The sequence below is a fragment of the Rattus norvegicus genome, chromosome 3 (assembly GCF_036323735.1).
Source record: "Rattus norvegicus strain BN/NHsdMcwi chromosome 3, GRCr8, whole genome shotgun sequence".
Lineage (NCBI taxonomy): Eukaryota > Metazoa > Chordata > Mammalia > Rodentia > Muridae > Rattus > Rattus norvegicus.
The window spans coordinates 67517785-67541403 of NC_086021.1; the positions used below are offsets into that span (position 1 = coordinate 67517785).

The window sequence follows — 23619 nt, forward strand, 5'->3', positions numbered from 1 at the left end:
AAATAACAAGTATCTCTCCTTTGTGACTCTGTGGGGGATTCTTCCTGCTAAGTGGGAACTGTAAGCTGAAGTATATATAATGTTTAAAAGTATCTGTTGATTATTCTTCCATGGGGGGTATGAGTTTAATATTGCCCATTGACTTTTATTACTGGTGGAGATACCATTGTGATTTTCTTGAATCTATTAACATGATGAATTATGTTAAAGGAGTTTAAAATGTAAAGCCAGTTTTACTTTGATAGCATGATTTTTCCCTGGTCATCACACACTATTTTAATATCCAGTTAGATTTTCTTCTTACTGTTTTAGTTGCACTAGTGTTCATAAATCAAGTTCATTTAGATTTAAGCAACATTTGATTGCAGACAAGATAAAATGCTTGGTGGAGAGGTTTTATTTTTATTAATGAACTCTAGATCGCTTCTCTGTATTTGGGTTAATATTGAGAAATTATATTTTCCTATAAAGATTATTTTTCACTCTATACTTTTAAATACTTTTAAATGGAGCTGGAAATGTAGCTCCTGGGTTCTATCTAAGGCATATCATAAATCAGGCAAGCTAGCCCATACCTGTAATCATATATGTGTGTATATGTATATGTATATATATATATATATTGTTAGATATATAATCAACCTGGAGAGAGAGGTAGCAGCGGGATCCAAAGTTATGTCTATGTAGGAAATTCAAGGCCAGTTTGAGTTTCAGGAGATTCCACATCAAAAACATTTACTAACTACTTGGGACTGGGGATGTAACTTTGTAGAAAAAAAATTGCCTAGAATTCGTGAAGTTTTGAAGTTATTTAAGCACTTCATTATCTGGGTAAGATTGCATTGGCCTGCAACCCCAGCACTTTTGGTGAGAGACAAAAGGAACAGAAGACCAAGGACATCCTCAGCTACATAGAGTTTGAGGCTAGCCTGGGGTACATGAGAACCTATATCTTAAAACAAGAGCCAAGTTATATAATATAGTTGTCCAAGTAAGTTCAAACTTTGGGAAAATTATTTTCCTTGATAATTATTTCCCAATTGTTATTCTTCATTTGGCATTTGACCTTTCTCCTAAAAAAAAAAGTAAGGAAGGTGGGACAGCCTCTGGATGGCCTTTCCTTCAGTCTCTGCTCCACTCTGTCCTGTATTTTCTTTAGACAGGAGCAATTCTGGGTTAAAATTTTGAGAAGGGTGGGTGGCCCCATTCCCCAACTGGCCCCACTTGGGGATCCATCCCTTATGCAGACACCAAACCCAGACACTATTGCTGATGCCAAGAAGTGTTTGCTGACAGGAGCCTGAGATAGCTGTCTCCTGAGAGGCTCTGCCAGAGTATGACAAATACAGATGTGGATGCTCGCAATCAACCATGGGACTGAGCACAGGGTCCCCAATGGAGGAGTTAGAGAAAGGACGGAAGGAGCTGAAGGGGTTTGGAACCCCATAGGAAGAACAATAATATCAACCAGCCAGACCCCCCCAGAACTCCCAGGGACTAGACCAACCACCAAAGAGTACACATGTAGAGACTCATGGCTTCAGCTGCATATATAGCAGAGGATGGCATTGTCTGGCATCAGTGGGAGGGGAGGCCTTTGGTTCTGTGAAAGCTTTATGTCCCAGTGTAGGGGAATGCCAGGGCAGGGAGGCAGGAGTGCATGGGTGGGTGAGTGGGGGAGCACCCTCATAGAAGCAGGAGTAGGGGAATTAGGTTAGGGGGTTTTCTTAGGGGAAACCAGGAAGAGGGATAACATTTGAAATGTAAATAAATAAAAATACCAATAAAAGAATTAAAAAAGAGGAAGGCTGTAGTCAGGTGGATAGTCTGACATACTTTCCATTCAAAGGAGTAACCGAGTTAAGTATGGGGTGCATTTGTTTTGTGTCTCATTGCTTTAATTTTGTCTTTATTAAAACATCTATCTTAGCTTTCATTTCTTTTTAGTTTAGTTTTTTTCTTTAGCTTTTTGAAATTTGTTCTTGATATATTTGTTTCAAGAGCTAATATCTACTTTAGTGTGCAGGCACAAAGGCTTTTAAGAGATGCTAATTTCTGGCCTTCATTGCACCTGATGTCCCCAGAGAGCCCAGTGCAGCGGCTGAGACCCTCTTCTGTTTCACTGTTTTGGGGCCACTGTTACGGGTGTTCTTGCAGATCAAGCAGCTTTTCCCATCAGAATTCATAGTTCAGCCTAAACCTGCAAAATCTTACTGGTTGCATTGCTCATTTCTTCTGCTTCTTTCCTTTCCTTTCCTTTCCTTTCTTTTCTTTTCCTTTCTTTTCTTTTCTTTTCTTTATAATAGAGAAAATATTTTATTTTTTTATATTGGACATATTTCTTTATTTATGTTTCAAATGTAATTCCCTTTCCCGGTTTCCTGTCCATAAGCACCCCCCATCCTCTCCCCCTCCCCCATAAGGCTGTTCTCCCCCATCCACTCCCCATTACCGCTCCCCCTACCACAATCCCCTGCACCAGGGGTCCAACCTTGGCAGGACCAAGGGCTTCCCCTTCCACTGGTGCCCCAATAATGCCATCCTCTGCTACATATGCAGTTGGAGCCCTGAGTTAGTCCATGTACAGTCTTTCGGTAATGGTTTAGTCTTCTGTTTCTTATGTTTTCTTCATCTTAGACCACAAAGTGTAGGGTCTCTGACTGTGGCATTGCAGGCATTTTCTCCCAGAATCTGCACATGATCTGCTTTATAGATGTGAACAATGTACAATTACATACATAAATATTAATAAGGGTCTAAATTTCCATTACAAATCACAGTAACATTGTAAAGTGCCCTCCTTATCCTTTTCTTCCTTCATTTCTCACTTGTCTGAAGCTGAGATCACAACCTCCATGTTATTTTATACATACACACAACGACTTATTGATTCCTTTTTCATTGTACTTTAATTTGCCCCGGATCATAAGGGTAGATTCATATTAGCTGTGTTTGATCTCTTTCAGCTTTTTGAGCTTGACTCCTGTGGACCTTCAAACTGTTTCCTTCTTCACTCTAGCCATTCAATGTAACCTACCCACCGCCGCACACCCCTTTTTTGTATGAGTGTATTCTGTCACTCTGAAGGAATTGACCCAACTAGAAAATACACAAAGGTGCTGTCCCGTGTTTGACATTATAAATCACACACACACACACACACACACACACCACACCACACACACACCACACCACACACACACACCACACCACACACACACCACACCACACACACACACACACACACACACCACACACACACACACACACACCACACCACACACACACCACACCACACACACACACCACACACACACACACACCACACCACACACACACCACACCACACACACACACCACACCACACACACACCACACCACACACACACACACACACACACACACACACACCACACATGTATTTTCACGTGGAGCCTATTAAGTCACCTACAGGTCCATAGGTGTACAAGTGAATAATTTGTGTCAAAGAAAACAAGGTGAATTGTCTTGAATGGCTTTAGCTAGAATTGTGGGGAATATCATTCGTTCTCCTTACCAGTTGAATGTCTTCATCAACACACACATGTGTATTAACATATAAGAAGGAAAAATGAGAGAAATCCAACGTTGAGAAAAATGGTTTTCTGTGTAGCCTGTGAGCATCCCACTGTGAGATGCTTTGGAGGACAAGGGGGGATTTTGGTTTGGGGGAAGCCAACAGACAAAGGCAGTGTCCTGCACCGAGCACTTCCTTGACAACTGTCTCAGGATCCTATGATCCTTGAGGCCTCATTGTAAAGCACATACAGAGAATTGGAAGACGGAGGTCTAGAACGCTTAGATTGCTCTAATCTTTTTCACATGAGAAACTTACATCCAATGGAGTTAACTTGCTCCTTGGGATCCTTCTGCTGGTTCCAACCCACTTAAATATCTGTAGTCTTAAAGTTTCTAAGTCAGGGGAAGTTGTCCACTACCTATCATCAGACGATTGTGGTTTAGAGATTTATTTTTTACCCCAAATTCACAGCTGCAGATAAGTTATACAAGTAAATTACTAAATTACAAACTTTGGGATCTTATTAGAGGGCAAATCTACCTCACTGCAGCACCATGGAGATGGAGAAATAGAGGGTGCCATGGCGTTACACAGCAGAGGGAAATCTCAGGCATTGCCAACCAGCATCAGGCACAGTCAAGACATCGGCCATCGCAGAACTGGGTGAGTAGGATTGGGGTATTGTGGGAAAACTCAAATGTCTGCTGTATCAGTAACTGAGTGAATGAATAAAGCAGAAGCAAATGCATAGATGTCTGAATATACAAGGAGGGTGTGTGAGCTCAAGCAATTATGTATTGAGCTGTGGTGTGTGTGTGTGTGTGTGTGTGTGTGTGTGTGTGTGTGGGCATAATATTGAACTGAGAGGCCCCTGACTTTTAAAAGTGGATGAGGCTGTTTGGCCCCAGGAGAGAATTGTCTTTTGAGTCTAATGCTGCCTGATGACATTTTTTTTTTACCAAGACAAAACATAAATAAATATTTGACATGACCAACTGATTGTTCAGCGTTAGCTCAACATGGTAGAGTACTGCACGGCCATCCAAAGCATGGAGCTGTTTCCTAATATTAGGTTTGAGATATGGCCACCAGCTGAGAAAGAATGAGCTTCTGGAAGAACGGACTAATAAAGAGAAAGGAGACCATAATAACAAAGGATGAGATATTTATTTAAATCTATTCTTGATACATTGAAAGCTGAGCGCATTTATGACAAAGGGTTCAAGGAAGAAGTTCTCTTTCCAGGTTCACCACTACGGTTACCAGGTTACCATGTCTTCTGTTGTTGTAATCCAGGTGTCGTGACTGCGATAATTTACAATTTATACCACAGAAAAGTAATCTCAGGGCGGTAACTTCAAAACGAGGAGACAATTTGAGAATCCAGCATTTTCATACTGTAAAGTTGTTACTTTATCAACACCCTGGAAAAACTTTATTCCATTTACAACCTTTGGGTTACACAACGCTAAAGGGAAATGTATTCGTCCGCATGCAAAGCAGTATAGCTTCAGGATATAGCTCTCAAATGTACATCCCAAGTGACTGGCAGGAGATGTTGTGAAGATGGTTGTGAATGGTGAAATATTCCTATTTCCTATGAGGACAAAAGCAGGAATTGTTCAGAATAATTATGGTAACCAGGTGATATAACTAATTTATCCAGAAGACATTTCAATGTCATTTAATAAACATTGTTTATCCATCTCTTTATCAGTAAATTTCTCAGCCTTTTTACTTGAATTAATTTTCATTTAAGGATGATATATTAAAAATCTTTCAAAAACGTGTATTTGTAAAAAAATTATAAAAATAAGATTTATCAATAAAGTACATTTCCACTTGAATTTTTATTCTTGTGCCTTTCTCTTTTTTGTTTTTGCTTTGTTTTGTTGTTTTTTCTCTTTTAGTGCTGGAGAGTGGGTCAGAGACCCTACATAAGCTAGGAAACCACTATACCACTAAGTTACATCCGGGCACACTGCTCTGCTTTTTAATTGAGTAAATAATGCCACATACAATGACATTTTAATGGGTGTGTTAAAATTACAGCAATTTTAATGTGATATTAATGTGTAATGACTTATTTCTTCTCCATATTTCATCCATACCAATTTTGCTGGTGCTTGATCTATCACAGGCATCGCTTAGAGAGTAACTAAGTGGATAGAAATTTTCATAGAAAAGTTATATACGATTGCATACTCTTAAGTAATGGGACACCCATTACATCAGTCATCCACACACAGGAGCAGCTAATCGCTGTATAACCTACATTTATGAAAGTTTTACTAGATTTCAAAATCAACTAAAAAACCCTTACTTGTCAGTGATCTTGGTTTGAATCAGCCAGTTGATGAAGTCTCTGGTGGCAAGGTTATCGAGAATCGTGTTCATCTCATCAGAGAAGGATCCATCAGCATGTCTGCGCCCAAGTTCCTCAGCTATGGCGACTTCTTCCGGGAAGCTAAGCAAAGAAGGCTTGGAGTCAGTGTTTATCTTAAATAAATTCGTGTGAACTGCTGAGCCTTGGTGATATGTGTGGGAGTGGTAGAGAATAAAAATTTGGGGGCTTCACTAAAAGCCCTCATACAAGCCCACCAAGGTGGAGACCATTAAATGCTAGAAGGTTTGTGTCTCTCTCTACCCTGAAACGAAAGTCACGTAGGTTCGCCTTTTTGAGTAACCCATGGTACCTTATTATTTAAACTATTAGTTTTTCTGAAATTCAACACAAGTACATCATGCTCTGGAAAGACAGTAGCAGCCTTGCAAAACTCAGCAGTAAGGGATTTAAAATCTCAGCTGCCCCCCCCCCCACTCATTCACCACAGTGTAATTCCTGGTATTTGTTACACACTATAGATACCCATGAAGTCACTCCATTGGTTTTGCAGGCATAATGGGTAGCGCTTACAAATCAGCTACAGACTGTAGAGCTCCATCAAGATGCATCACTGGGTTTGTAGGTTTGATGGGTAGCGCGTACACGTCAGTTACCCGTACTAGTTCTCCCTCATTTCAGTCTACTCAGCAAGCATGTTTTAACTCCACTTAAAAATCAGAGCTGAACATAAATTTTCTCCTACTTCAGTTCAAATGCAAATCAAAATGGTCACAAGAAAATGAGATGGTTCAGGAGTGGTGTGTGATTAAGGCTAAGCCAGCAACTAAGAAACTTGTTCTCCCTTTTCACCTTGATCATTGTATGGCTAACTTTGTGGTGGCTGAGTACATGGTTGGTTGTGGAAAATGTCATTACATGTTTGAATTTTATTAACACATGAATACAAGTTGACTGCATATGCAACTTCAAGTCAGACTATGACCATTTCATTAAATATTAAGTTTTTAGTATAGCATTTCCATAGGATAGTCTTTTTTTCTTTGTAATTTCTCATCTAGGAAAATCATCAGATATTAAACCAGAGACTTACTCTCGCCTTCCTCGGCCTTTCACCAGCCAAGCAATGAATTCCTTTGCTGCCTGGCCCTCCAAGTAAGAACTCACATCACTGGTAAAGGTCCCTTCAGCATGCCTCTCAAATTCATCATGACGTTTGGCAATGTTGTTCCTGAAAGAAATGTGGGAGTTGTGTTGAATGAAGCTTCATCTCTTTGTTAATGTGTTTCTCCCTGACAAGCGTGAAGACCTCAGGCTCAGGACTGAACGGCAAGAGCGCTAAAAAGTTTGGGAGGTGAGAGTGCTTATAAAGTTATTTTGAGTTCCGTTAATGATCTGGCTTGAAACTTTGTGGAGAGAGGCTAATGCCATTTTAAAAGAGACTAAACCATTCTTTCCTTTTCCAGGGGCCATTTCCACCTGGGCTTCCTCCTGCTGTGGTCGTTAAAGCTTCATTTAGGCTTTATCTCAGGACAGGAAAGCTGTCTGGCTCTGCCATGTTTCTCACAGTCAGAGTAGGTACTTGTTATGAATGAACGTCTGCTCAGAGTCAGTTAACTGATTTGAGGGAAAGCGAAGGACCGCCTTGAATTATTATGAGAAGAACCGCATGATAACGGGTTAAAGAAAGTAAATGCTCTAGCAGTAGAGAAGCAAAGTGGGCTCTTATCAGCTGTAAGCGTGTGGAAGAGCTCAGGCAACAGAACAAGTAGCCTGCAGAGTCCCACGCTGTACATTGCCATTTTGGAAGGTTCATCTTAAACAGACATCAAATAGCTGAGTTATGGGTCGGTCGCCTAGTGTTAGTTTGCCCAGATTGTATGATATCCACTCCAGAAAATCAGAACAATTGTTGTCAAGTCTATAAATTTGTGTTTTCACACAATTCGGGTGCCTTACCTATAAATCACTATCAGGGACGCTGTCAATCCTCAGGTCTGCTCTGACCACTTCTTTGCTGCTGTACTCTTCACTCCAAGGATATGTGTGCATCCTGTCTACTCTTCTCATCCCCTCTTCCTCCTCTTTTCGTTCCACCCAGACACATCTATGTCCTTTTCCTGATTTTTAGATTTCTTCAGCTATTTGGTATGCATAACTCCCTTTCCCATGTGGGCTATCCTCCAAAGAAATTGTGAAATTCCACCATCTCTGTGAAACTCTTGTGGATAATTTCCTCCAGTAGCCTAGAAGTAGCAAAGCCCCCAACACTCCTCAAACAAAATCCAACATTAAAATGTATGCCTTATGATGGGTTTGTGTTCCTGTTTGCCGCCTTCTTTCTTTATGCTCTGCAACTAGTTGGGCTGTGATTTTTAAATGCATTTCTTGAATTTTCTTTTACAAGAGGATGGGTGCATCTGTTTTTCATACTTTACTAATGGTTAACACAGCTAAGGTATAATCCTCATGGGTTCACAGTCATTGACTTGAACCCCCTCAATGGCATGTTGCGAATTTGCTCTAACTTTTGGTAAGAATTACACTCTAGAGCTAACAGGTCTCCAAAACTCAGTTTCCAGTTTAAAAAAATTACTAAGAATACTGCTGCTTAAAATATAAGAAAGTCTTTGTCACAGCAGTGTGTGGATGAGGAATTTGGTAGAGCTGAGACAAAGGTAGCATGCACAACCTCACGAACACCCAAAATGAATAAGCCTGTTTGGTGAGCATGATAACCTAGGAGAGTCAGGAGAATTTCTTAATGTGCATTTGTGTACAACAACTTCAGACTCCTACCGGTTCCTCTTGGTGTTCATCAACCACTGCACAAAATCTTGAGCACGGCGGGAGTCCAGGTATTTGCTGTAGTCACTGGTGAATGTGCCCTGTGAATGGCGTTTGTCTTCGTTTATCTGATTAGGGTCTTCAAGTGGTTCTGTCTGGGAAGCTGGGAATGATCTGTGAGAGGCAGTAATTAAGTAGCATAAGTACAACTGTAGGAGCAGGTACTCAAAGGGTAAATACTCCAGGAGTATACGCTTTATAATTAAGCTTATTGAGAAGATTCTTCACTACAAAATAGAAGGTCCCGTGCAGTAGTGAGATTGCCCTGCATTGGTTCTCAACCTTTCTATGCTGTGACCCTTAAATATTGTTCCTCATGACCCCCAACCATAATGCTATTTCATTGCTACTTCATAACTGTAATTTTGCTTCTGTCATGAATCATAATATTAACATCTGATATATGACCTCTCAGGGGTCATGACCCACAGGTTGAGAACCAATGCTTAGAAGGACCTGACCTGCTTGTTGGACCAGCTTTAGTGTATTGGAAGATATTCGTTCTGAAATTTAGCAACAGGTTTCTCAAATGTTTTCTGAAACATTATGAAAGAAATCTTTTCAAGTAATTAATCTACTCATGATTATGCTAATATGACAGAGGAGAGAGTGACTTGAATATTTTAAAACTTTAAGAAGCCCAAATCTCTTGTTTGGGCAGCAGATATATGCCCCCAAATTTGTCTTGCACATACTAATGTAAAAAAAAAACTCAATTACTTAGCTATACAGTAGCTAAAGACTGGAGAAAGGGACAAAAAACACCATCTGCTAATTTGAAAATTCCTGGTGGATATTCCTATGTAACTGGTTGGCATGATAAACATACAGGGATATCAATGTAATAACCACAAATGGTATACTATTTTACTTGTCAAATTAAAATTATTAAGGATTAGAGAGGGTAAAATGTTTCTCTGCTGCTCATGGGAAGAGAGATGAACTCCCACAGCTTTTCAGAAGGGCAAATCAGGAAGGTTTTTGTACTAATTCTGGTTTAAACTCACTCACTCCCTTTGACACAATAATGTCATTGCTGGAAATCTATCCCAGAAAATATTAAGAAATGTGACACAAAATGCATATGGACAAACCTCCTATGTAGCACTCTTCCTGGGTACATTTTAAGACTTCTTTAAATGCCCAGTAGGAGAGGAATATGGAAATAAATATTATATATGATGTGAAAAACATGTAGCTCTTACGAACCAGATATGTAATGAGTGTCATAATAAAAGAGAAAGTTGACAATATAACTTCAAGAGAAAAACATATTTCACGGCAATAGAAGCTCAGAGATATTTGTATTATAGTTTATACAGATAGTGAGGAGGGCCTAGGAGGGAAGCGAGGGGCAAACTGATACAATGCTATTTCAATTAAACACTTAACTTAAAAATCTTTAGAACCCAGGAAAGTAAGATACGAGTTTTACATATTTTGAATTGTTTCCTTTCGACAGTAGATATGTGAACACTTAAAAATGTTGCATACATTTTAAAATTTTGCATCTTAAAAATATATGATTTTTGTAATTCGCAAAGAATATTGACAATTACTTTTAAAGGCATAAAAAGGAACTGGAGTTGAAGTAGTTAAAAGAGTGTACGAAAGATTAGCATCTGAAGAATCCAAAGGACAGTAGTCTCCCATTGACATGCTTCTAAGCCTAGCCACCCCATTGTTGGTGCACATGTACCCTGATTCATAGCCCAGAACAGCCCACATTTATCTTTGCTGTGTCTTCAGTAGTTCAGTCTGTTCAGGGAAGGTATCCCTCCAAACCACTGGGCCCCCACTCACCAATCACGCTTCTCACAGATCTCACTCTAACCACAGGGACAGGCTGCTCTACTGTTTAGTACCTGGCGTTCTCCTCCGTGTCTTGAGGGGCATGCTGCCAGCTGCCTTGTACCAGCATTACAAACAATCCAGCCACGATGTAAACGGTCTTCATTTTTTTATTCTGCCTGTTGGAACACAGAGTGGGGGGTAGGGGGATGATGGGGAAGCAGGCAGTCCAAATGAGCTCAATTTTGATTAAGTTAATATTATACATAGACAAAAGCCATCCTGTCTATTTTATCCTGCTTGTGGCTCCAATGTCACGTTAAATTCAAATAGAATATATGCCCCCTCTCGATGAATTTTGATAGGGAAAAATAACACAAAGGATCTGTTCTACTATTAGGCTTTTCATTAGTGTGGGACACTTCTGTTAATGTTTAGAAGGCTCATTTCCAGACTTGAAATAAACGTGTCCACAATAAGCATTTGAAATACCCTCTGTAGATGATATGTTGCATATGGTTAACCTGAGTGGCATCTTATCCATAACACCACCCCTTCACTATCAGTCTGGCTTTCAATTAATCGTCCTTCACTTCCAAGCATTTACATTATACTGCATTTCAACCATCTTAAAGCCGCCTCGGGCTACAACTTGGCATACCAGCTGTCGGTTCAGATGTATTATTCATTTATATTTTAAATAGTGTAACTTGGTCTAGACTTTGTAATTATAAAGCGGCCAACAGATTTGAGGTATTTTAGGGTGCTTTGACCTGTTCTAAATTAAAGGGAAAAAAAATCATTTTAAAGACAAGCAATTTGCAATAAGAACTAATGCTCCTGGCAACTTGAACAATCGCAACTAAGAAATTAAAGATTAGTATCCTAGGGAAAATTAGTGCTTGCTTTTGAAGCCCCACAGTCCCTTGGTTGTCTGGTAATTATACTCAGTTTAGGAAATGATATTTCCTATTAATGACACTGTAGCATACACCTGGTTTCTTGTCTGTCAAAAACGGACACCCTGTGAAACCAAAAGATACCAGGGGTGTGGTGATGAAGATGTAGGTCTGCATGGATGTGGGCCACGATGTCTCTACAGAATGAATTGAAACCTTGAGTCCACAGTGTGTCACAGGTTTCTCGCTGCAACCTTCCAACTCTCATGGGAATTTCAGCCCACGTTTCATTATGTTTCGCCATAAATAAACTAAATGAGTATTTTTAGCAAGTGGCATTTGGTTTGGAATAAGGATTTTACAAATATTATCCTTTTAAAACATCAATCTTTTCTTTAACATCTCAGCCATATTTACTATCTGTCTTTGGCAGGAAGATAGAGGCTATCCTACCTGGAGTGGTAGTTTTCTGAAATAATAAATACTTATTGATGAACTGGCCAACCAGACAAAACAGCATAATAGAAATTATGCTTTCATCCTTCTTGATGGTCAACACTGAATGGCTGCTTTGACATGCCTTTGATTGTACCTTCCAATGGTGATATGTTATAATATTGAAGAGTCATAGCAAGCACTTCTGTGTTATTGGAAAGCCTCTTGCAAAAGACTGAACAATGCCAACTCGGTCCTAAATGAACTCCTCAGCCCAAAGTCCCTGAAGGTTCAGTGATGGCCTGCTCATGTTTAGAAAGGGCAGACTTTGAACAGACAGCACTCTGAGAACATACGCCTTCTAATGCAACCTCCTGATACAACTCACTTTCCTTTATCCACTTTTTGGAAGTTAAGAGACTTCTGAGAAATAAAATAATTCATCCATTGCTTTAATATTATTGTTGAGAATTAAATATTTTAGCATCAACAGTGTATCTAGTAAGGATTTTACAGTTATTTCTCCCCTGTCTTTGCTAGTGTAAAAAAGGAGAATGGTATTTTTGAAAAACAAAACAAAACAAAAAATACCACAATTTTCCAATCAAAATTAAAAGGAGACTGTAGTCAAAGTATTACTCTGTTTGGAAAGTCTTAGAAAAAGAATCTTAGATTTAGGAAAGAAGAGATGACTTTATTTTCCTAAGATGCATTGGTGTTATAGGGCACATAAACACTCTGTACTTCCTTATCTCCTTTAATAAGGAGTCCGTAGAGCAGTGGTTCTCAACCTTCCTAATGCCGTGTCGCTCTAATACAGTCCCACAGGCTGTGGTGACCCCAACCATAAATTATTTCCACTGCTGCTTCACAACTGTAACTTTGCTACTGTTATGAGTCATAATGTAAATGTCTAACATGCAACACTATGAGGGGGTCGTTTGTACGCCAGAGGGGTCATGACCCACAGATTAAGAAATAACTGCCCTAGAATTTACCGAAACACTATGCTTGATGGCGGATGCCATTGCTGGCATTTGTGAATTGGAGCTTTTTCTCTGTGAAGTTAATAGTTACTTCAGAATACCTAACTGATCTTTCTAAAGAGATATGCAAAAAATCATTCCAGATGAAGCTATTTTGGTTTTCTTTCCAACCATTAGTGCTCGATATATGGTAAATAACCGTTAGTTTATAACTCATAGGAAGATATTGCCAGTTATTGGTGATGTTTATTTTCTGCTCCAAAGATGCTGGCTTTAACTTACAGAGGGTTCATATATCGGCCTTGATTCTTGGAGAATCTATTAGAAGTCTGGATATTTAAAAGATGATATTGAACATCCTCTTTTATAAAACAAGAGCTTTAAGGAGAAGCTTTTAATTCACAAAGAAAAACTGCCCTTACAGTCCTGGTAATGGACACATTTTCTTGTGAAATTAAAAAGCCCCTTCTGTTCAAAGTAGCACACACATCTTTCAAGTCAAAGCAGAAATACTTATTGTTCAGAGTATTTACTTATTTGAACATACTGTTCACATTGTAACAAATGCACTGGTCTAAATCTTTGTTTTCCTTTCTTTTTATAAGCACACCATACTAGTTCTCAAGTAATTTGCGAATTCATTACAGTAAAGTAGGTATAAATCTGATCAATAACGCTTTGCCCTCAACTGTGTTCTTCATAGTCCTATCAATAAAGAGATGAAAACAACATTTTAATCCATAGTTCTCACATATACTTCACTGTCCAATGTCCTCCAGACATCCCCACCCCACAGTGTGCCTCTTACCTTGTGGGACTGAGCTGAGAGGAGGTGTAGACAGGTGGAGCTCCTTTGGGAACTTTGAGTGTGTTCTGCGCCCAAGCTCTGCCCTTCTGCACCAGGGTGCTGTGCTTTTATATAGTCTCCAGGCTGTTTAGCCTTGCAGATATTACGCTGACAATATAAATTTCTCATCTGTAAATAATGGGGTTTTGTTCAAATGATTTCACTCGCCCACTCTGCTCATCTGCTCCTCACGCTGATACCGGGGTGAGACCTCAGAGGCCCGGAAACTTTTTATTTACTCTTGTGCCTTTCTGTTTGGGAATGGAAAGGGTAGTTTGGAAATACACCCTTCAATCTCAGTCAGGCGTGAAAAACTACTTCAGCTCTCTGAAGTGAATTTTGACGTCAAATGAGCCTAGAGGAGTCATTTGAGGGTCTTGTCCCTTGATGTGCTATTTGGCCATCCTGAGTTCCTGAATAACTGATGGACCATTCATCTAGGCAAACAAATCGCTCACCCAGTGCACACATATCAATAACCCACTCATCTACTTTGTATGGAATGAATTTGTACTCTCTTTGTGGGGAGATTTTAAATGTCAATTAAAATGTAATGTGCACTATGTTAATGAGACACAGAAGGCAAAATGAGAATACCCAACGTCACTGATGCTGATAGCAAAGGGTCTATTATTTCTTTTTCATCTTTCGAAATGTTTTAAATCTAATTTCACTGAGAAGGGGTGTGACATTAGAATACAAAGAAAGACATGGGAGGCAAACTATTGGTCTGAGATGCATGCTGTTACTTTCTGTAACTTCCAGCACGTATATAGGTCCTTACTAATTATAGTATGTAGCAGATACAATTCTGGCCATTTCAACAGAAGGAAATAAAATTGGGAAATAACCAGGATGTGTGAACAGACAGCAAGAAACTCCGGGGATCATAAGTAGATTTTTCTTCCCTGCTATCATCAATAGGCTATGAGACCGTGGCCAAGCCACACAGTCTTTGGGACTCTGTTGCTGATTTGTGAGAAGCATTGATTTGTGTAAACATTTGTTTAAAATGAAACTCATATTCTATATGACAAGATCACCACAGCATTTCCCAGCTAAATCTGGGTGTCCAAGTGTATCAACTCCATGGTATAATTGATAACTTTTATGGGAATAGCCCATTGAAACAACTGGAGGAGTACTCTGAATGAATTTACTTCTTCAGAATGTGCATTGAACTAACTGGTGGACATGGAGCTTCATTAAGAAATAGGAACCACTTTCCCTGTCAGTTGGGAGACCTTACTGAGGGTTTTCGCGTTAGTTGTCATTGATGATATAAAGCCCTGGTACCTAGAGTTAGCTCCAGGGATCAGCTTCCATGAGGTCCTATTAAAAATGGAACATCTCATGGCTCAGGTCTGGTTTATGGAATCAGAATGTGCATTTTATCACGGCCCCCAGGAAGTTTCTTAGCAGATTAGGCTGAAGTCACAGCTGTATAAATTATCTAATTCACTTTCTCATTGGTGCTGCTGGTGTCTTGATCTCAGGGCAGCTCTTGGCAGATCCAGCAGATGGGGTGAAAGAGCAGAGAAAGGTGTCCAGCTCCATCCAGCTCTGGCAGAACTAACTCAATTGCACCGATTGTGCTTCAATGTGTAGAGTGGCTTAGCGCAGAGCTCGATTGCTCTTTATGACTGCGACCGTGTGTCAGCCACACCTTTACTAAATGTTTTGTCAAGTTCCATTCTTCCTGTTGTCCATTTTCCCTCTCCTCTCATCTCTCATTTTTCCCCTCCCTCTCTCTTCTTCCTTTTCTTAGACTACCAGTTTGTGAAGCATCCCTAAGTAGAGGGTCCTGCAGTTGATGTTTACGATGACTAAAAGCCGTAAACATAGCACCAGAGTCTTGCTAGAACTTTCTCTCTGTATCTCTTGTCTCCTCCTTACTTGGCTTCTGCTATGTTAGAAGTAACCATCCCATTTTTTTTCCAGTAAATTGTTCTATAACTCTACCTCCACTCTCCTAACTCTGGTTCTTAGAGGAAAGGGCACCATGAAGATGAGCCTTATAATAATCCAGAAGCATTCTGTAAAGTTCCCTTCTCTTGCTCCACATACCAGGAGGGGCAAATAGACTTCTTAATAGGCATTGTGTTAGGAGGTGATATGGGTGCTCAGATAAGCATTAAATTCAGTTTGAGTGTATTGATTCAATGGGAACTTTAGCACTGGCCTCTACTTGGCCTTCCTTCCCATCAATGCAGTTGTTCAATTATTTATAATGTGAGGGAGGGACAGTGGTAGGCAGGTATGTATAAGATTAAAATTAAAAGGTTTGACTGGAAGCAGAAGAGTTGTGTGTTTTGCAGTCATGTTGTCTAGAATTCTTCTATTGGAGAAAGCATGGAGGACCTTGGTTGTCAGTCATATTATATAACGGTAGATATAATTTACCTTCCTAAAAGGTTGAATTTACTGACCCATAATAAAGTAATGATTATATTATGAAATATAGTAAAATATTTTTACCCTAGTGTTTAAGGTAAAAGAAAGAACAGAATCAGCAAAATTTTATTGTTCTTTCTGAGGCTTACAATAAAGGACACCTTCTCTGTGTTTTCTACCTACACAGCTACGGAGGCCCACAAGCCTAGAAAGCCCAATGCTTGCTTTAATCCTTCTGTCTTACTGCCTTGAAATTCTTACTAACGAGGCTCCACATATTTTTGTTGTTGTTGCTTTTTTTAAAAGGCTCCACACTTTGATTTGCAAAGATTAGGTAGCTGGTCCTGAGGAGGACTTCACATTGGCCAGATGTCATGTAGGGTGTGAGGTTGGTGTACATTGATTTCTGAGGATAATGAGTCTGAAATGTCTGGGAATGATTATACTGCATTTTGACAGCAAGTGAACAGGAGGGAGGGTTATAATGTATTGTTCAAAGAATGCAATATGTCTAATCCCTTTTGAAACGTTTATAAAGTGATCAAAGCCCTGGCCCCCCAAAATTAAAATACCACTTGAATTTAATTACACAACTAATTCTCGATATATTTGTAATGATGTATGAAAGTTCTGTGGCAATGATTTGCATAATCACAACTTGTTAGCAATAATCTGAGGGAGCCATCCATACAGCACTGTTTACACACAAAGCAGCAATCTTTATTTATCAATATAGAAAGACTTCAAGATAGGTTGTTAACTGAAAAAAAGCATTGAATAACCATATATCAGACTACTCTTTGTGTTAGAAGGAGAATAAATACACATTTACTCACAGTTCCATCAACATAGGAAGAACACATAAGCCACTGACAAAAGTAAGCTCTAGGACACAGCATGGAGCCCTGTCGTAGTCAATGGTAAGGTATAGAGACGTCGCCTCAACACATATCTTGTTTTATTTTCTGACTGTTTGGTCAGAAACTATTATACCAAGCAACAACAAATTTCAACTTAAAAGTTGAATAGTGCAACCACCTTATGAAAAGAAGGGTTTGTAGTAAATGTTCAAAGAAGTTTTATTTATCTTAGTTATGGGTGAAATACCATTGACTAGAGAAACAACTGATAAATCATAACATAGAAATTATACATATAATTGAATACTAGTCAAAAACAAGGCACCAAGACTTGAAACCCACAGTGATGCAGATGAATGATACAAAAAATGTGCATCTTAAAAGAAGCTGGACACACGAGAGTAAGTGCCATCCTGTATAGATCCAGATGTGCAACTTCAAAGACAGAGGAAACTGAGACTTTAACATGGGCCCAAATTGTGGCTTTTTCTTGGTTGAGGCCAGAAGAAATTGCCTTGGGTAGAATTTTCTGATAAGAAAAAAAAAAGCCTTTACTGCAATAATTGTCAGAAGAGCCAACCCAAAATAAATGATATTTACATACCTAAAAACATATGTATATATGTATGTATATATATGTATATATGCATATATATACTTTATATATAATATAAAGGTGTGTGAGGGTTAAGTGGAGGCATAGAGAGCATCACAGGCAATGCTGGTAGTGTCCAGATCACTGATGTCTTATGTGGATCTGTTTACAGAACATGGCATATGTATGACATTTTCCATGCCAAACAGTGAAGAGGAAACTATGATAGACACTTGTGAGGGCTGACATATTAGTAACAATTCACAAATTGTTTTGGAAATTAAGAGTGTGCCGCCTCAGTGACTGAGTAGAAAGGAGGTAAAATATGTGAAGTCCAGGTATAGGATAGCAAAGAGCCCCCTGTGGGTGAGAATACCCTTCTCCATAAGAAGGTTTTGTCAAAAGACTGAAAAAGAAAAAGAAAACAAAACCTAATGTGTGATGTTTGAGGGAAATGCTTATGTCAATTGGCTTTTTTTTTTTTTTTGGCTTTGAAGATTAAAGAAAAGCTAGAATGAGGGTCATATGAAAACAGTGAAAAATTTTAAATCAGTTCATAGAATGTAACGATCAGATGTCTTTCATGTCTTCATGGGCGACTCGGTGGGATGCAGGGAAGGCAAAGGAAGAGCTTCCGGGGGTTTGTAAGTGAGCCAGAGGGTGTGAGAAATACCCTTCATGAGAGATATTTAAGAATCAGTTCGTGACCATCCATCTGGAAAGATTTGGAGGATGCACGTGGAGGAGGGGAAGCTCGCTAATAAGATGGATGGATAGTTTTCTTGCCCTGAGGCTCTGAGCCCCTGTAGACAACTTACTTAGGAGTCTATACAAGGGACCGTGTGGCATCATGGCTTAACAGTCGTTGATTTTATCTTTTGTAAGATCCCTTGTATAATGAGATGTTTAAAATTGTTCTAAGTTTCAGTTGTTATTTTTATTCTTAAAGCGAACAAAAAAGAGAAAGAAAACAAAATCACATTTGTACAAAAGAATCTTATCTCATAATGTATAAGCAGAATATATATTTATGTGTATAAATACATATATATCATTGAATACATGTGCTATGCTACTATTTTTTGCATATTGTAGCTATAAAAAGCCAAACCATATGCCATTACATTTATTCAACCTCTTGCTCATCTGGAAAGATTTTTTTTTCCCTTCAAGCTTCTAAGAGGCTTTAATGTGAACCAATTAAAACATTGTCGTTTTCAAAGTCTTCTCAGAAAGGAAGTAACTTTAGCCATTAGAAAATGTAGCATTTGAGATCTGGATACTAAAAATACGGAGATGTAATGAAGTCATCCACACTGTTGTCTATTCATCCCGCTTTGTGATCAGCTTTGCCCCCGCCTGGGACTGGCTCAGCGTCGCCAAGTCACATGTAATCAGATGGATTGTGAAGAGAGACCCAGCTTTCTGGTGCCACTGGAGTGATAAAATTATGGAAGATGTTGTGTAAAGCCACGCAGCCTATTGCCTGGTTTTAAATAGAACCCTGTTTATTTTAGTTCAATTTATCCTTTAGAGTTTTTTTTTTTTATTTCGAACCCAGAGAATGATTTTTGTATGTTTTCACTCTGTAATGAACTACCGAAGTCATTTGTTCTGTGGTCAAGGCATATCTGTGGCTGAAGTTCTCCAGTCTTAGCCATCTCCTACTGGAAGGGCCCTTGAGAGGTCCCATCTTGGCTGCTGTGATGCAGGGAACAGCTAGACTTACCTCTCACGCCATTCAGTAAGATTCCCTTTCCATTTTAATCAAAATATTTTCCTGTTGCTGGATCACAATAGAATATGAGTTGCTGGCTTTCCCCGAAGTCGAAGAGAAACTCTTGCTTTATCTCATCTCTCTGGTCTGTAGACGTCCACATCCTTTAAGCCAGTCAATAAGAAATCAATGACTTTGACCGTTGCAATTCTTTCTGGATCCCTTTGTCATAGCTTCTAGGCATAAAGCATGACAGGACAAAACACTACATGCTCCACTGATTATCTGAATGTATGGTTTGACATCAATGGTCCTCAGAAGTGTATCATATGAGACAGTTGACATTGATGAAAATGATTAAGGAAAAATGATAAATTCAAAAGTACGTTTGCGTGAACATCGTGGTGCAAAATATAATATCCATTTTAGTGGCTAGCCCATAATACCAAGACAGAAGATTCATTGAATTTATTTTTGCTTTTCACTTGACACTCAAATGTAGGCCAGGTACTTTAAAGGCAATAGTTTGAATGGAATGGAAGATGTTTTTGTTGATTAAGGCCAGGATTTTCTTTCATGAATGAGAAGCAAGTCCCTGAGAACAGAAAGCTGTCATTTATTCTACGCAGCCTTTAAGCCCCTTAGCATCCAATCTAGGTCTAAATCCACTCATAGATGTCAGATAGCCAAGTGCAAGATCTCAAAACATTAAACGATGACATCACATGTTTCTGGGTAGAGTTAGAGACTACTTCAGACTCAATGCTGCCTTCAGAATATTGCCATCTCTCCAAGAAGTAAACTCAAACTCATCTGCAATCTTCCTCATTTCTCCTTTTCCTAGCCCTTGACAACTGTCAGTCTATATTTATATGTTAGATTATGCTTCACCTTTCACACTACTGGAACCACTCCCATGTAGCCTATAATAACTGACATCTTTTGCTTATCATAATACCTTTAGAGTTCACCCACATGGCAGCAGGAAATAGTAGTCCGTTTTTATATGGCTGAATAATACAGCAGGGCATGTATACTCCGGTGTTTTGGTTGTTTGTTTCTCATTTGATAGGGATATTTGGATTGTTTCTACTTTTAAACTACTGTGAACAATGCCATTTTCAATGTTCATGGACAAGATATGGTGTGGATAGATCTTTATTTTGTGCAAATAACTAGGAGCAGAATTTTTAGATTATGTGATTATTCAATGTTCATCTTTCTGAGAAACTTCTAAATCCTTTCCCAAGGGACAATGAAGGCTTCATTTATAGGTGCCTGAGTCACAGGTTTAGTATATGACTTGATTGCGATGTTTTGTTTTGCCTTCAGCAACTAAAGATATCACAGAAGGCATTGGAAGCACTTAGGACTAGAAATCCAACTTCCAGGGTCTAGACTGAAGACAGGAACAGTCAGGGGTAGGATGAGAATTACTCATTGGAAAAGTAATCAGGGGGCTGGCAGACCCTCACACAGGAATTTGAGAAGTGAGTTTCTAAAGGCTTCAATGCTTAGGTAATCCAACTGCACATAGGGTTTAAAACATTGTCCTGGGATGAAAAAAATTGGCAATAATATTACAAGTTTCTTCTTTGCTTCAAAGAGAGGTATGTTTAGAGTAAGTAAAACTTAACTCATAACTTTTTCTCTTATTATAAAGGAAATTGATCTTTTGGTGGTGGTCATGGATTTTTTCCTGGTAAGAAGAATAAATCAAAATAGTTATCCCCAAACCATTAGCGTGCCTACTATTCAGGAGATGTCTAGAATGTCCTTTCTTCTACAGAAAACACTCTGCTGTACTGTTTAAAGAGATGACATGGAAGTTTTTGTGGATTACTCTTACTCTTAGGTAAAATTTGCATAACAACACTACCCCTTTAAAGTCACTAGAACAGTGGCCAGTGGTGTTTACTACTCTAACCAACACTTCTGCTGTCTGCCCACTTACATCATTCCAAACTAAAGGCTCATGTTCAGTAAGCAGCTTTTCATTTCCTTCCCTCCAACTCTTTGACAGCTACCAAACTGAATTCTGTCCTTTTGGGTTTACCTATTCTGGGCATTTCTGTGTGAGCGAAATATAAAATAAGCTTTCAATGGACTTCTTTCATTTAATATGTATAACTATTCATATTGTGATATGTGAAAGCTTTATGCTCAAATAGTATTCTCTCTATACAAACACACACACACTCATGTAAATACATGTAATTTATACATATATATCATATATATGTACACATATACATTTACATCAGTCCACTCAGCCTTTCACCATTGATTTGATAGATATTTGGGCTGTTTTCCATTGGTTATTATGGAAATCACTTCTGTACCCATAACCAGGGGGTACTTAATTGGGGTTTTTGATTCGTATTTTCTAACAGACAAGTTTATTGAGGAGAAATGTTCAGTTAAGGCCTTTGCCTATTTAAAAATTATGTTCATTTTTTTGTTATTGAAATGCAACAATTTTCATGTATGTTCATATATACATACGTAGATATAGCTATAAAATGCATGACTATATAAAATTACACAAACACATATACCTGTATATAATATTCAATGTTATACTCGTTCACCATACTTTCATAGTTTCTATGACTTTGCATATTTTTTGGAGAATTCGACACAAAGCTGATGTGAGAATTGTTTTTGCTTGGAATTTTTGTTATACCTCATAAAAATTTGAAAAATTCACAATTATTTTTAAAAATAATCCACACAAAGGTATCTAAAGACATCAAGGATCTTATAGAAGAAATTCATACTGCGTTTCTCCTAGGACTTGGCTTTTTCACTTAAGAAGATTATGTAAATAACATCTTATGGTTCTTGATATTATAACTTGCAAAAGCAAATGATAAATGTTGAAGGTACTTTGGCAATCTGTAGGTACACATGGCTTTTGTTACAACAAAAATTGATAACTGTAAAGAAACAAAAAAGTCAGACCTAACCTTGAAGACATTTTCCAGGAACTCTTGTGAAGTTTTATCTTTGCTTTCTAAAAATGTAGTCTGAAGAACTGAAGCTCCAAATGTACACACTCAGTCTTCCTTCTGCCTGTAGCCTGTTCTTTGTTCAGTCAGAGCGTGGTTTGCATGATATACCCCATGCCAATTTGGGGGCCATGATATCATGAACATGTCCCCCAGCCTTTCCCCCACCCATGTTTCCATGGTTGTAGTGTATGAGTTGGCAGGAGAACAGGCATGGGAATGTGTGTGATGCAAGAGTGACATTTGTTAGAAGATATCAGGAAGGACACTATGGAATGACGAAGAGATGGCAGGATCATTGGAAAGTTGATATCATTTTGAGTCTAAGCATGAGTGGGGTTTGCATAGGGAATAGCTCTGCCTGTTTACATACACAGTTTTGCTGTGGCCAGAAACAAGCTATAGACCCTGAAGTACTTATTACAGAGCAGTGTAAAGCTACATTAGCAGATCAACCTATCTATGTTTACTGAGCACTCAATAGACACTCCATTGACTATGCTTAAATTCTAATAATGACTGAAAAAGAGATTACTACACACTCTGTACTTGTTTAGGCACTAGATTCTCTTAATTTTATATGTTTGTGGGGAACTTCATGCATAATCACTGCACCTGAGCCACCTGTCCCTCTCCTTGTCAAACTCCTCCATGTATGGGACTAATGACAGTAACATGTAACTTGAAGGGCTGTGCACTTCTACAATATCTAACAAGGGGCACAGATAATCACATGACAATATGGGACTAGTCAGGAGTCCATGGCCCCATAGGTGATGAGCCCATAATCACACATAATTTACTTTTTAAATATCATAAAAACATATATTTTTACTTCAGATCTGCAGTTTCATATCAGACTGATGGGCATAGAGCTTCAGCTATAGTTTTACATCCACTATTACTTAGCGTAGAAACTGATATCTGTGTATCATTTATAACCCACCCTTCTGGTTTCTCTCTTTGAAACTGGGTAGGTCTGGGAACATCAGACCCTTATTTTCGTTCAGCAGCTGTGGGAGACAGCAGTTCTCATACCCTTAGATGCTACCACTAGCTCACCAACCTCCCAACTTTATTTTGCAGGGTCCTCACTGTAATTGACCATCCTTGGTCACTGGGTAACTTAACTCATTCTGATTACCTAGATGACCTTGAAGATTACTTTAACAGAGAACTTTATGCCCAGTTGTCTAAGAGTTTATCTAATAAAATTTCAACTAGCATTTAAATATGTTTCAGCAGGAAGATGTGGGTGGTGATGATGATGATGGTGGTGGTGGTGATGGTGATGATGATGGTGGTGATGGTGATGGTGATGATGGTGGTAATGG

The 23619-nt window shown here is 38.8% G+C and overlaps 1 protein-coding gene across 3 annotated transcripts; it reads right to left on the reverse strand.

Moving 5' to 3' along the window:
• Positions 1-4704: 4704 nt before the first annotated feature.
• Gcg (glucagon) lies at positions 4705-13749 on the reverse strand. 3 transcript variants are annotated; one of them, NM_012707.3, is made up of 6 exons: positions 13670-13749; positions 10616-10720; positions 8703-8864; positions 6997-7134; positions 5883-6026; positions 4705-5156 (listed from the first exon to the last, which is right to left on the reverse strand). In NM_012707.3, the coding sequence occupies exons 2-6, from the start codon at positions 10705-10707 to the stop codon at positions 5150-5152; spliced, it is 543 nt and encodes a 180-aa protein (NP_036839.2). In that variant the 5' UTR covers positions 10708-10720; positions 13670-13749; the 3' UTR covers positions 4705-5149. The 3 variants fall into 3 exon arrangements, with proteins under 3 accessions (NP_036839.2, XP_063139195.1, XP_063139196.1); XM_063283125.1 differs by having other exon boundaries at positions 4708-5156; positions 10616-13687; XM_063283126.1 differs by lacking the exon at positions 4705-5156 and having other exon boundaries at positions 5605-6026; positions 10616-13687.
• Between the last annotated feature and the right edge of the window lie 9870 nt (positions 13750-23619).